This window comes from Eutrema salsugineum, unplaced genomic scaffold (assembly GCF_000478725.1).
Source record: "Eutrema salsugineum unplaced genomic scaffold, Eutsalg1_0 scaffold_2, whole genome shotgun sequence".
In the NCBI taxonomy this organism is placed as follows: domain Eukaryota; kingdom Viridiplantae; phylum Streptophyta; class Magnoliopsida; order Brassicales; family Brassicaceae; genus Eutrema; species Eutrema salsugineum.
Window position 1 is genome coordinate 19,924,782 of NW_006256829.1, and position 13,833 is coordinate 19,938,614.

Genomic DNA, 13,833 nt, shown 5'->3' on the forward strand with positions numbered 1-13,833 from the left:
TTTACGGGAACTTACCTTTTCTTGTTTGCACATTAGGAAAGTTTAAAGCTTACGGAGGATCTTTTTGGGTTTTACCGGGAACATTTCGGGAAATACCGGAAATCACCAGGCAAAACCGGGAATCACCAGGCAACACCGGGAATCACCAGGCAACACCGGGAATCACCAGGCAACACCGGGAATCACCAGGCAAACACCAGGCAACACCGGGAATCAGCAGAAATCCGCGGAACCATCTCAACGACCAACAGCCGCGGTCAGGAGACGCGCGACCGCGGTGGATGAGGGCTCGGCCGCGGTCACATTCACGGTGCCGTGGTCGATGCACCGTTTGCCGCGGTCCCGTCTGTTGCGACCGCGGGTCTTCCTCATGCGGCCTATTTTTCAATCTTCTCGTCTTTGCCGGGCCGAGCAGCTAAAGACCTACCTTTTTCTCCTTGGTTTTTCTAATTTTATGATTTTTTTTTTGTGTTTTTTTTTGTTTTATAAAATACCTAAAACTTAAAAAGAAAAATAAAGCATAAATTCTAAAAAGGAAAAGAAAACTAAAAGAAAGAGTACCTAAATGGGTTGCCTCCGATTAAGCGCTTTTGTTTTAAGTCGTTTAGCTCGACGTAAGCATGAGGAATCAGGCTGATTTGAATGGCACTCCACTTGATGTGCCTTTATCACTTCCGGTTGGTGGAGGTTTTAATTCTTCTCCTTGAAGAGAAGTCTTCTTACCTTTAATCTTCTTTCGGACTTTAATGTTGTTCAGAACCCTTTTTGTGTTTTCGATCAGCTCCTGGATTTGGTCCTCACTAGTTTCCGTTGCATCTGGTGGAATGATGATCTTGATCTTTGCAAAAGCTTTCGGCTACTCCTTTTCTTTCTCTTTTGGCCTGTTTCCTTTACTTGGAAATTCATCTAAGATAGTAGGATAGTACCTTTTTCTGTCCACATTGAGGAAAACAGCATGCCGGTTTGGGTGATCGATAATTGCTCCTACTGTAGCTAGGAATGGTCTCCCAAAAATGAGTGGCCTCTCCTTGTCTTTATCCATCTCCAGGACTTGGAAATCTGCTGGAACAATCTTATCTCCCACTAGAACTTGTAGATCATGAATCGCCCCTTCAGTATCTTTTTGAGATGAATCTCCAAAATAACCTTAACCGTCGATGTCTTTAAGGTTTTTATGCCCAATTTTTTGGCAAATGTCTTAGACATGATGTTGACATTGGCTCCGGAATCGCACAAGCAGTCTGTAAACTTGATTCCTGAAATGAAACATTGGAAAACAAAACGTCCCGGATCATCGGCTTTGCTAAGCCTTTGAAACGGTGATCGTTCGGGTACCTTAAACGGTGGCTGCTTGGGATCGATATCCTTGTACAGTGGTATAAAGATTGGGGTTTCTTCTTTCTTTCCATCGGTTCCGGACTCTTCTTCGGGCAATGTTGTTATGGCGTTGCAAAACTTCTTAGGGTTATCTTCAACTCTTCCTGGAAGAACTCCACTTTGCCTCTTCATAGAGTCGGCTGTTTGGGCGACTTGCACATCTAACTTCTTTACGTGCGAAGATAAAGATTCAAACTTACCATTCAGATCATTGTACATGCAGTCTACTTTCACGTTCACGTCTTTAGATGCTTTTTCGTTCGTCATAACGAGCTGTTGGATTGACTGTTCAAGTCTACCGATTTGTGAAGCTAGTTGGTTCGTCGTGACTCCCTGCTGTTGTACAAATTGATTGTTAAAACCCGTACCTTGGTAGTTATATGGCTGTCGCGGTTGATATGGTACTATTCCTCCAAAGTCTCCACTTTGAAACTTGTTTTGGAAGGATTTTTTGCTGAGGTGGGTAGTACTGATCTTGAGGACTCTCCACATTTGGATTGCGGTAAGAGAGATTGTTGTAATTTTGCATTCTGGAAGTTGTTGTTGGAGCGATTCTGGTATGGCACGAGTGCTCCTACGTAGTTCACATCTTCTTCTTGAAATGCTTGATTAATGTGATCGATATCTCCAGGTCCTTCCTCTTCTGCGCCATTGTTGGTTTCACAGGCATGGATCGGGCGATTGTTGCTCTTCAGAAGCTGGCTCACCATGTTCTTCAACTCGGTTATCTCCTTGTTGTCTGTTCCAGCTTGCTTCATTGATCGATCATATTCAGGACAGTCATTGCTATTGGCTTGAGCCAAATTTTCGATGAGAGCTCTCCCTTGGGTTATCGTCTTTTGCCCAAAATCTCCATTGCTAGCTGTATCAAGTGAAAGTTTGTATTTTGGTTGCAAACCTCGGTAAAATGTGCTCAGCAGGCTTGATCCATGAAATCCATGATGAGGGCAATCACGTTCATACTCCTTAAAACGTTCCCAAGCTTCATAGAAAGATTCAGTTGGCCCTTGTTGAAAGGTTGAGATCTTCGTTCTCAAATTGTTCGACCTTGACTTAGTGTAGAAGTGGTTCAGGAAAGCAGTTCTACATTCTTCCTAATTAGTAATCGATCCTGCAGGCAAAGACTTCAACCAATGGTGAGCTTTATCTGCTAATGAAAAAGGGAACAACTTACATTTTAAATAGTCAGGTGGAACTTGGTTTGTTCTCATCATGCTGCAAATTTCTTCAAAAAGCTCGATATGGTCCATTGGATGCTCAGAAGGAACTCCATGGAACTGGTTTTGCTTCACCAATGAGATGATTTGAGGCTTGAATTCAAACTCATTCCGGTTTGGAAATGGTACTTGAATCGCAGATCGATTCTGAAAATTTTGAGTAGGTGCATCAAAATCAGCTATGCGATGGTTCCTGGCTTGTCTTCGGTGTTGATTTGTTGGCGGAATGGGGCGGTGAATGCGTTCATTTGGCTGCATTGCTGGGTGGTCACCATCGGCTACATTGATGGGTGGATCAAGGTCTTCATGTCGTTCTCTCTCTCGGTTCTGGTGGTTTCTTAGAAGAACCTCATCCTCCTCTCCATCTTGTCGAGCATGATCACCTTCTATGTAATCATTCTCTTCATTTTCTCCATGTTCGGACCCGTCTTGGTCCATATTTAAATTTCGATTAATTGGATCTCCAGGCTGGTCGTCGTTGGCCATTCCTTGCGTTCGTCTAAGTCTTCGAAGTTCTCTTTCGTGTCCGTCTATCTCGTCTAGAATTGGAATGTCTCCTGCAGGTCTACGCCTGGTATTCATGCAATTCAGAGAAAGGCAAAAGAAGGGAAAGATAGTTCAGGAAAACTTTAAGAAAGAACTAGAGATCAGGTGTCTAGAACAGAAGTTAAAACAAGAAAATAGCAAAAGGCAGCGAAACAAATCCCCGGCAACGGCGCCAAAAACTTGATGCGGTGCTGAGTGTGTCAACTACGTGAGGGAACAAGTTTTACCCTTAACAAAACAAAAGAAAGCCGCAAGTGCACAGCTAATCAGTTGCAGTATTTAGGGATCGAATCCACAGAGATTTGTGTGCCTGGTATTCTTTTGGTCAAGTGTCTCCCAGGTCGCATGCCCAAGTCGCACAGATGAAGAAACCCTCTTGTGAGGCTTGAATCCTTTGGTCTTAGCCGCACGCCCAAGTAGATGTGTTTTGCGAGTCTTTGTGCGGCTTGATCTTCTTCTTCTTCAACCCGCATGACCAAGGCGAAATCTGGGGAAAGTAAATGTGCGACTTGGTCATCCCTTAGTCCCAGGTGGCAGGCTCAAGTCGGTGTAGATTGCGAGTGATCGTGCGGCTTAGTTCCAAGCGCGGCCAACTCGCATGCCTAAATCGCACGATTGTGGACTTAGCATTTTTTTGCTCGGGAGCCTCAGACCTTATCCAGTGATAGCTTACCCGCACTTTTCAACTCGCAGCATCAACTTCCAGGCATTCATCTTCAGGCTTGCGAGTTAACCAAGTCGCAAGACTACCTCGCAGCATTCAGAGCAGCTTGGACCACTTTGCATCCGGGAGGCGTAACTTCCAGGATATTGGTCCGAATTGTGTGATTCCGATTTCAGAGGACAGAAGACTCATACATCTTCAACTTTGGTGAATGAAGATTCGGCGCTTGGGAAGTGGAAGGTTTCCTGGAGGGCTCGTCTTCGTAGTGCATTGACACGATCAGAAAGAGGCTTCTAGACGTGTGTCCATTCAGGAAACGTTATCTTCTTACTCACAGCTCCGAATTGAATGATCTCAAACGTTCTGGAAAGAAGACTCAAATATCTAGGATTCTGATGAAGGCCCCGTAAACTGAATCGGTCTGGAAGTGCACCGTCCTTCGCATTCTTCTGAGCTCATCGGGTCGGTCCAAAACGGCAGCGATACAGGAGTTCCTTCCGACGAGCTTAACTCTCTGCTCACGTGTCCGAATTCTACTTGATCTGGAATTTTGATCCAATCTTCTCCAACTTTGATGAAGCACCCGACAGCTGAATCGGACCGGAAGGTTCCCCGGACAGGCCATTTTGGAAATGTATCTGCACCCGAAGATTTTGGCTGAGAAATTCATTAGCCGGTACGCGTTTTGGCCGAGGAATCCACCCGCGGTACGTGAGAATGGCCGAGAAAACCTTCCTGCGGTACGCAAAAATGGCCGAGAACCTCCAAAACCCATTTTCACCATCTTTCAAGTCCTGGTTGCCATTTCTCTTCCTAGATCCATCTCTCCAACTCCAAATAGCTCCAAATACATCTGATAAACACTCAAAACATGCAAAGACTCATTGGGACCTAATGCAACTCCTAAGTCCTAAAACAAACCCTAAGGACCTAAAATGCATGAAATAAGATATGATTTGGAATGAAATATACAACCTAAATGATGCAAATTATGAACATATCATAATACTAAAAAAAAAACGTTTGGTAATGTGTAAAAGTATTAAATATGAGAATATATATTTGTAAAGCATCAAAGAGTTTTTAAAGGTTTAACATATTCTTTAGTTTATTTGATCATATTAAACAATTTATATATATATTATTTCCTTTTCTAAACATAACTTATTAGCTTATATTGTTCATAAGATAAATAAAACTCGTTAGCTTAGCCATATAATAAATATGATTCATATTAATAATTCCCGAAAGTTACAACTATAAAAAAAAATAATGAACTATTCCATGATATAAATGGATCAGTGTTTAAAACACAAACTTCATATGAAAAAAAAAGTTTGACGAAATTCATCAAATCAAAGACAATTCTTTGCATGCATCTTTGAATGTAGGATAAACAACACCTTAAACAGTCCTGATATCTTCATAAGAACGTGGTCCTCTCACGACATCCAACAAAAGACGCAGGTAGTAAAGCTCACCATCATCAACGCTACAACGATCAACCATAAACCTACTTAACGTAGAACAAATACGTGGCTTCCAAAGTTTTCATATACGATCCCAAACAAAGTCTTTCGGTATTTCAGAGTATAAGAGCTCTCGGGCATTAGGAGAGTCCTGGTTACACACCATCCAAGCTGAAAACTTAGTTTTTGTTTTTGAAACTGGTAAATCTAGGTCCGATGAGAAAACGTTGTTTGAGGGAGGTAAAAGAAAAGGTAGAATCTCCACTTTGCCTCTTCCATGAAAATCATTGTCTATTAGAAATCCACAAAAATAAGAAAGAAACTCTTATATACCAAGAAAAAGTCATCATCTCAGATTCTCAATGTGAAGAATAACAAATAAAGATTTGAGAGAATTGTGTGATGACTAAAAATAGGCTACAAATTAAACGAAATAAGAATAAAAAACCTGGAAACTCCATTAGAAGAGACGCAACGAAACAATAGACCTAGGACGATGAATTAACCTAATGGACATGAATACATATACATATATATATATATAATGTTACAAATTTAGGGTTTTAGTACTTTAAACATTTTTAATTATATAAATATTCAATTTTAACATTTTTGATTATATAGATAATATTAATGCCTAAACCGCATGTAAACGATAAACGATTCCCATAAGCCATATATTCTGTAAAGAGATAATCATTACCGAAAATGTAATAATAATAAGTAGTTTACAATACTCGATTAACAGATATTAATATACTAAATTATTAATAAATTATTAATATTAATATTTTGTATTATCAGAATATAGGTATATCAACGAAAGACTGACCGAAAATATTCTATCTAGGCTGTCATAATACCAACAATATTCTATCTAGGCTGTCATAATACCAACAAAACCATAAACGCTTTTTAGAAAAGGTTCTCTACAAAAAAAAAATTATTTTGGGGAAGCTATTCTATGTTAAAATTTTTACAATTTATTGAATATATACACACCAGAATAAACAATATACCAGAAAAATAAAGGACTAAATCGAGGAAATACAGTATATAAAAACCAAATAATTTTTTTTTGAAATTAGAATAACTGTCGCAGTCAGTGCATCAGTCATTAAATAACAAATTTTAGTTTATCATATATAACATCTAAATATATATATATATATATATTACATAAAATCATAATATTAGTTAGTATTTTAAATTTATGTTTTCGATAAGTTTATTGTATATGGGAGATAAACATCTACCAAATATTATAGATATACATATATCAAAAACTATAGATATCCATCAATTCAAATCTATCAGAAGTTGTCAGATATTTTTTCAAAAACGCAATGAATACTTAGCCCTTTGAGTAGACTATAGTTTACAAATCAACTTTTCAAATCACCATACATCACCAAAAAGATGAAAACACTACAAAACCATTGATATATGGATTTATTCTAGACACTAAAGACAATGTAATGATATCATTAATAACATTCATAACATTCATAATATAAATAAGACATAATCATTCATAACATTGATAATATAAATAAGACATAATGCAGTATGCATAGAGTCAAACCGAAATTGTAGATTAGACAACAACCAATATCACTTAATAAGTATCATAATATAATATTTTTACAAACATTAAAAAGAAAGATAAGGAATTGACATTCCATCGATGGTGCATTAGTTAAGGTGGTATCGCCTACAAAAAAAAAAAAATCGATATGTTAGATCAATATATCTAAAATCAACTAACAAAATATGTCAATAAAGAAAAATTAAATTTAATATTTACTTAGCCCTGAAATCGTCAATCTCGTCATCAACAGGATTACACAGGAAATCAGAGCAAGGAGGGTAAGAGCACAGGACAACTGAATTCTTATCAACACCTATCATTAATTTTACGAATCAGAATTAGAAGAATGCAAGATTAGCTATTCTAAAATACTAAAAAAACGAATAAAAACCTACCTTGACCATTAGTCATCTTCCAAAACCTCAGCACAAACACCACTGATTCACTTTGATTACGTTGATAAACACTATGCAGATTCTTAGCCAAATTCTCGCGGACGATACATGGCAATACACAATCTCTCATAATTGATTAAAATAGAACAAAAAAGGTTCTTCCAGTTTAGATGTCATAAAACCAAAATGATACATTGTTTTTTTTTTTTTTTTTTTTGCATAAACAAACGACATATGAATATAAACTCATAGATCTTACCCTGCGTCAAGAAGTTCGAATCGAACATATGTTGCATTATCCTCATAAGCATCGCTGTTGATCTCACAGAGATCACCCATCTTCAACACGGTTCCCATTACATCTATATCGGATACAAAAAAAAAGTGATATTAACAAAACGATATATTATACTAAAATTGTCACAAAACTAACAAATGGTTACCAATATTACCAATTAAAAACCCAAAATCTAATCCGCAAGTCACGATATCAAAGAAGCGTGTGCAATTGAGACGCAAGTGTAGATTATGGGTTACTGGAGAGATAGGAATCACGACCGTATGAGATCCGAAAATAAACCGATGCCTGTTTACGGTTATGCAGATCGAACCACTAGCCTTCTTAACAACGAATCGACAAACCCTAAACCAGTAACCTTGTTTAAGTACAGGTCCATGCAGAGGGATTTCATCAGGCATGACAGTTGCAGCGCTACGATGACCCTAAGATCGATTTCGCATAAGATAAAGTGTAAAAATCCAAAAGAAAAATTGCTTTTAAAAACAACCCTCTGAAGTATATAAAGAAATAACAAATACATAATGAAATACCTGATCGTCAGCGAGAATCATCTCAATTGTATCACCAAAGAAATTTACATTCTTCCAGAGTCAAACAACTTGCACACGAACTTCACCGCCGGTTCTGTAATAATCTAACCTAGAGATATCAACAACATCAAACATTTTTTTTTCTCTGTCAAGAACACAAAAGGAAAAGTAAAAAAAAAGAAGTAAAGAGAACACATATATATACGCGTTACATTCTAGACAGTTATTTCCTTTTTCAACCCAATAAATTTATGCAAACATACAACATTGAATATGTATTATTAAAATAAAAACTAATTTATTTATAGATTTTATTTTAAATGACAAAATTGTCTGTCAAAGGCGTCTTTTCATTTGTTAATATATTTTTTCGAGACATTTGCAGCATGCAATATGAGAGAATAAAATCTAATTGCATCTGGTTTACTAAGCATACACGCAAGCGAGATACGCGAGCATACCGAGTCAAAAATAATCAAAAAATATAATAGTTTCATCAGTATACAAACATCACATCAAGCTAGTGCATGCCACAAAATTCTTCTGTTTAATCAATTAAACCTATCGACAAAATACAGAATCGTAGACACGCAAGAAATACAGATATATTGAAGATAATTTTCCAACATTATGAATTCTCTGAATAACAAACATATAAAACGATTGTATTAAATGGAATCTTAAAAGTAAACTACAAATGAAAAAACTTATATATATGATAAGCGTATAGAAAGTTTGACTGTATATATTGATGATTATGTCATGTATTTATCATTTCATATAACATAATTAATTAAAAAAAATTATTTTGATTTATCGTTGAATATTTTTCTCATATATAAAATTATCAAGTATATCATCGATGGAACAAACCCAATTCAAATCATGACAATACAACGCCAATAAAAAATATCTCAAGTTTTATTTAAACCAAATTTATAACACCAACGAAAAATAAAAATAAATAAATAGTCTAAGTAATAAATCCTTAATAAAGAAACATAAAAATACGAAATCAAGACCCAATGAATCATATAACGATGTTATACGATCAACATTATGATTTTTTTCCTTTCCTCGTTGGTCTAGATGATGAATTAGAACCTCCACTGATATCAGCATTCATCCTTTTTGAGACTGGAATAGCTGGCGAGATAGGAGAACTTTCGGATTCTTCTATAGAACTTGACAAAGAAATTGGTGCCTACAAACAGGAATATTATCTCAGACAAATAAAGTATAGACTGAAAATCTCATTAATTAATATATCAAAAACTCATACCCGTGAATAGACCTGATCACGGAAGATTTCAAATAAATGGTCCTCTGTCGTAAACTTGTCAATAACAAATGAAGTTTTAATCTTGTTAATATTATCATCGGACACTGATAGTCTGAAAAGAAACTCCTTGCCAGATAACTCTCTTAAAGTAGTCGGAAGAGCAGATGAATCATCCTTCGCCATTAAAAAAAAAAAATTAAAATACTACAAATATACGTTAATAAAAGTACAAAACTATATAAAACATACCCCATCTAACTCTTCGTAAACTTCTTCAGCTGTCTTCTTAAGTAACCTTTGAGCATATTGATCAAAAAGAAGAAAGACTGCCAAACCACCATCGCCATCGGTGACATTCAACATAAGGAAAAAGCTACAAACAACAAAAGAAATCAGTTCTCATTATACAATACTCTAAAAATATCATCAATATAAATTTAATTTGTTATTCTTACTATATAAAAACATAAGAATGTTTACCAAACAGTGACATCTGAAACATTTTTCAAACAGTTCACACATTTCCACAAAGAAGGGCTAGTATCACTGGTCTTCTGTGGAATCGGATAAACCTTTTTATTGCAAGTTTTGCATGCAATGTAATACCAACTATTACTATTGCCTATCGAAGTCACACTAACCAATATCACGTACTTGCCAACCTACAAATCACACTTACATCCCGAACATATCAGAAACATATCAAATTAATAAATTAAATAAAAAAAAAGTTACAACAAAAAAAAAAGAAGAAGATAAAACAAAAAGATATACCCTGCTGGCATTGTGAACACCATCTAACGTTCTCCTATAGATATTATCACCAAAAAAATCCTCCATCAAAACCTCATCAGAATCCTTAGAAGCTTCCTCTTCGACTGATGTAAGTATATATCTATCATTTGGCAACCTAGAACAAACGAATTAACAATTGTGAAAATGACGCTAAATGTTTTGTACAATTAACCCAATATATATTAAAAATATTAAAAGGGACATACTCTGATCGAAATCTAGTTGCGTATGTTGTTACTGGATCCATCAAGATGAGAGTCGTATTGAATGCATTCGAAACACTAACCTCACCTATATAAAAAATCACTAATTGAATATTAACAAATAACAACGTTAAGAAAACTAAGTCAAAAACGGACCACGATACTCTTTGATGCAAGCAAGTCTGATCAAAATCAAAACAACTGATGCAGAGTTACGCTTAACATAATCAGACACTTGTTTCGCATAATCACCCCAGAGAGTACACTGTAGCTGTAGATCACTGATACATAAAAAGACTAACATCAAACATAATATTCATATAAGCAAGAAAAAAACAACCCATCAGTCACAACAATAAGGTATGTAAGAGAACTAATGGGGGATAATTATAACGTTAAAAACAATGAACTGACCTTGTATTTCTGAGAGATACTTTGAGTCGAAAACGTCGCTTTCCTTGAGCCACAACATTCTCAACATGACCAACACGAATGATATGACCAATTATATCTAAAAAATCAAGATTTATATGTAATACACATATATATATATATATATATATATAAACAAAAGAATTAGATTCAAATACAACGAAGGTAATAAAGTATGAAATAACTGAACATACCAATCAAATAACTATTATCAAGATCTTTTGATAAAATTTCGGGGAAACATTTATCACATAGCTATCTGAAATTGGATTGAGCTTACGAATGAGAACCGAAATCGACGACTTTCTTTTAAAAATCGACATCGAACAAAGACCAAGGAAGTATTAAGACAATGAAGAAAGTTGTAGGTAACTCAATAGAATACGTATGTATATATATAGTATAAGAACCGCCATAACATAAAATAATTAGGTTATAAAATTTAGTATTTTAAAGATTATAGATAAAGGAAACTCATTGAATATACACCTTTAAAATGGAATAATTTACGATAACACTAAAAATTATAAGAAAAATATTTCCAAATACCTAAACTAGTTATATAATTTTTATATTATAGACAATGTAGTATAAAAGGAATATATATATATATATATATATGATAATACAAAACAGTGCAAACAGGAATATTTTCATTAATATCACGAAATTCTAAACACACTATAAAAATTATCCTTTAACAGAACAAAGTAATAAACAATAAAGAGATTATTATCCTTCAATACAATAAAGTAATTATACATATATATATATATATATATAATAAAGAATATTTTCTTTAATATAACGAAATCCTAAACACATTATAGAAACTATCATTTAACAGAATAAAGTAATTAAATAATAAAGAGATTATTCTTCAATACAATAAAGTAATTATATATATATATATGATAATATAGAACAGTGCAAACAGGAATATTTTCATTAATATAACGAAATCCTAAAAACGTTATAGAAATTATCCTTTAACAGAATAAAGTAATAAACAATAAAGATATTATTATCCTTCAATACAATAAAGTAATAAACAATAAAGAGATTAAAAATTATTTTGACAACGCATAGAGATTTAATTAATATATAATTATTTTAACAACGAATAGAGATTAAATTAATTTATATAATCACTTTCTTATGTAATCACTTTAGGTACTATTCTTTGAGATCCAATAAATTTGAGAATAGTTTAGAATATCAAATCTCATACATAATACTATAAATTAAAATTTGTAACTGGTAGACATTGCAATAGAGACAATAAAATCAGAATTTCTTAATTTAGAAAAACTCGATGAATATTACAAACCATAAAATTTAAATTTAAATTAAGAAATTTAATATAGAAACACTATAAATTCGCGATGTAGAAAAACAGCTATTATCATCATCTATTAAGGACCAGATATCAAGTATTTAAATTGATAGGCTTCAAAGCATCGTGAATTCAGAATAACTTGTGTGCAATCATATGATGTAGTAGCCAATAAACATCCTGTATTATCAAAAAAAAAGGTAGTTATCATATATAATATACATTTAACTCATAACAAAAACTAACAAAATACCTCTTCAAATAATTATTTTCGCAAAACGCATGATGCAAATAACGGAATCTTGTTTACATCCTTCAAACTCTCGAAGATACGTTGCAGCGTAATCACCTTTCAACAAACACGATAAACGCCGTTTCCTAAAATTCTCATATTAAAGAACAATCAGACTGATATAAACAGAAATTGTATTTTAGTATACTTATTTTTTAAAAAATATTATACTCGTTTACAAATTACCTTTCATTCTCGAGATCGAATCTTACTATTGAATGTGTAGAACAATCAAAAGATCTAATTCTATCGTGAAAGCTTCCAACATTGACAATTTTACCGATTAAATCTGGTTTTGTAAAAATTCAAAACATCAATTAATAAACAAAATCATACAATGCCAGCAAACTAAGAAAGATATACTGAATACTCACCGACACAAAAACTAAAATCAATAGTCCCATTCATAATATCTTCGTAAGCGGCAAACGAAAAATAACTATTGATATCTTGCGTATAAGAGCTTGCACACGTTGTATCAACTGTAATCTGGGTCATATAAGGATGTGTACTTGTCTTGAACTCACCGGTGACAGGTAATAGATTAAAATTAATTAAAAGTATCCAGTCTCCCTCCTGACATATGTTAGAATACTTATCATAAAATTCAAACGGTGCGGTAACAGAAATCTTTTGTCCCTGTAAAAAAAAAAAAAAAAATCAAACATTTAAAACTACAAATACTAAAACAAAATTGATTTATGGATTTTATCTTCCAGTCGCACATTATAAAATCTAATGTGCGGTCACGGTCAGGAAATCGGTTAAATTTACGCAAGACTTTCAACTTCGTTTTCCATATATGCTTTGTTGGATCAAGATCAGAAATCCCAAACAGATTTTGATCATATTTTTTATGTGTGGCAATACTTAAGAAATAAGCCATCTAGCAAAAGCAACAGCCTCAATAGAAGCAAGACAAATTCTAGCAAAAGTGCTTTGAATAAAAACTTCAAGACTATATTATGAAGGTGCCATTGTAATCACATGTGGTTTACTATTTATACATACTTCAGAATAAAAGGATATATTGAATATTTTTCTTTTTTTTCATTACGAATTGTCTATTTGACATTTTTGTTATATCGTATTGCCTTATTATAAATTCTATAATATTCGGACAAATAATTGGCGGATAATCAGTATCCACGATGATAAGTTAGTATTATCACGGTATCAACAGAAACACGACATATTAAATAAAAACTTATATCAATTTTATCAATAAAATGTATATATTTTAAATATAGAAACACGACATACTAAATCACAATTCGAAGCTTTAAAAAATAAAACTAATACGTAAAAAACCCTAGATCAAAACTTATGAAAACTATCATTCAGCTAGTCCTGGAGACTGGGTCACCAACAACACGTCGCCTCCATAACTTTTCTCTATGGTC

General features: G+C 34.0%; 1 protein-coding gene and 1 non-coding gene across 2 annotated transcripts; one reads left to right on the top strand and one right to left on the bottom strand.

Annotated features, from left to right (window-relative positions):
* The first annotated feature begins 2,310 nt into the window (after positions 1 to 2,310).
* LOC112086895 lies at positions 2,311 to 2,417 on the top strand. The gene has a single exon (XR_002899749.1). It is a non-coding gene; the product is annotated as a small nucleolar RNA R71 (small nucleolar RNA).
* Positions 2,418 to 7,514: 5,097 nt separating this feature from the next.
* On the bottom strand, positions 7,515 to 10,842 carry LOC112086674 (replication protein A 70 kDa DNA-binding subunit B-like). Its single transcript, XM_024155646.1, has 9 exons — positions 10,785 to 10,842; positions 10,527 to 10,667; positions 10,374 to 10,458; positions 10,147 to 10,282; positions 9,853 to 10,034; positions 9,622 to 9,745; positions 9,385 to 9,546; positions 9,195 to 9,294; positions 7,515 to 7,621 (listed from the first exon to the last, which is right to left on the bottom strand). The coding sequence occupies exons 1-9, from the start codon at positions 10,840 to 10,842 to the stop codon at positions 7,515 to 7,517; spliced, it is 1,095 nt and encodes a 364-aa protein (XP_024011414.1).
* Positions 10,843 to 13,833: the final 2,991 nt, after the last annotated feature.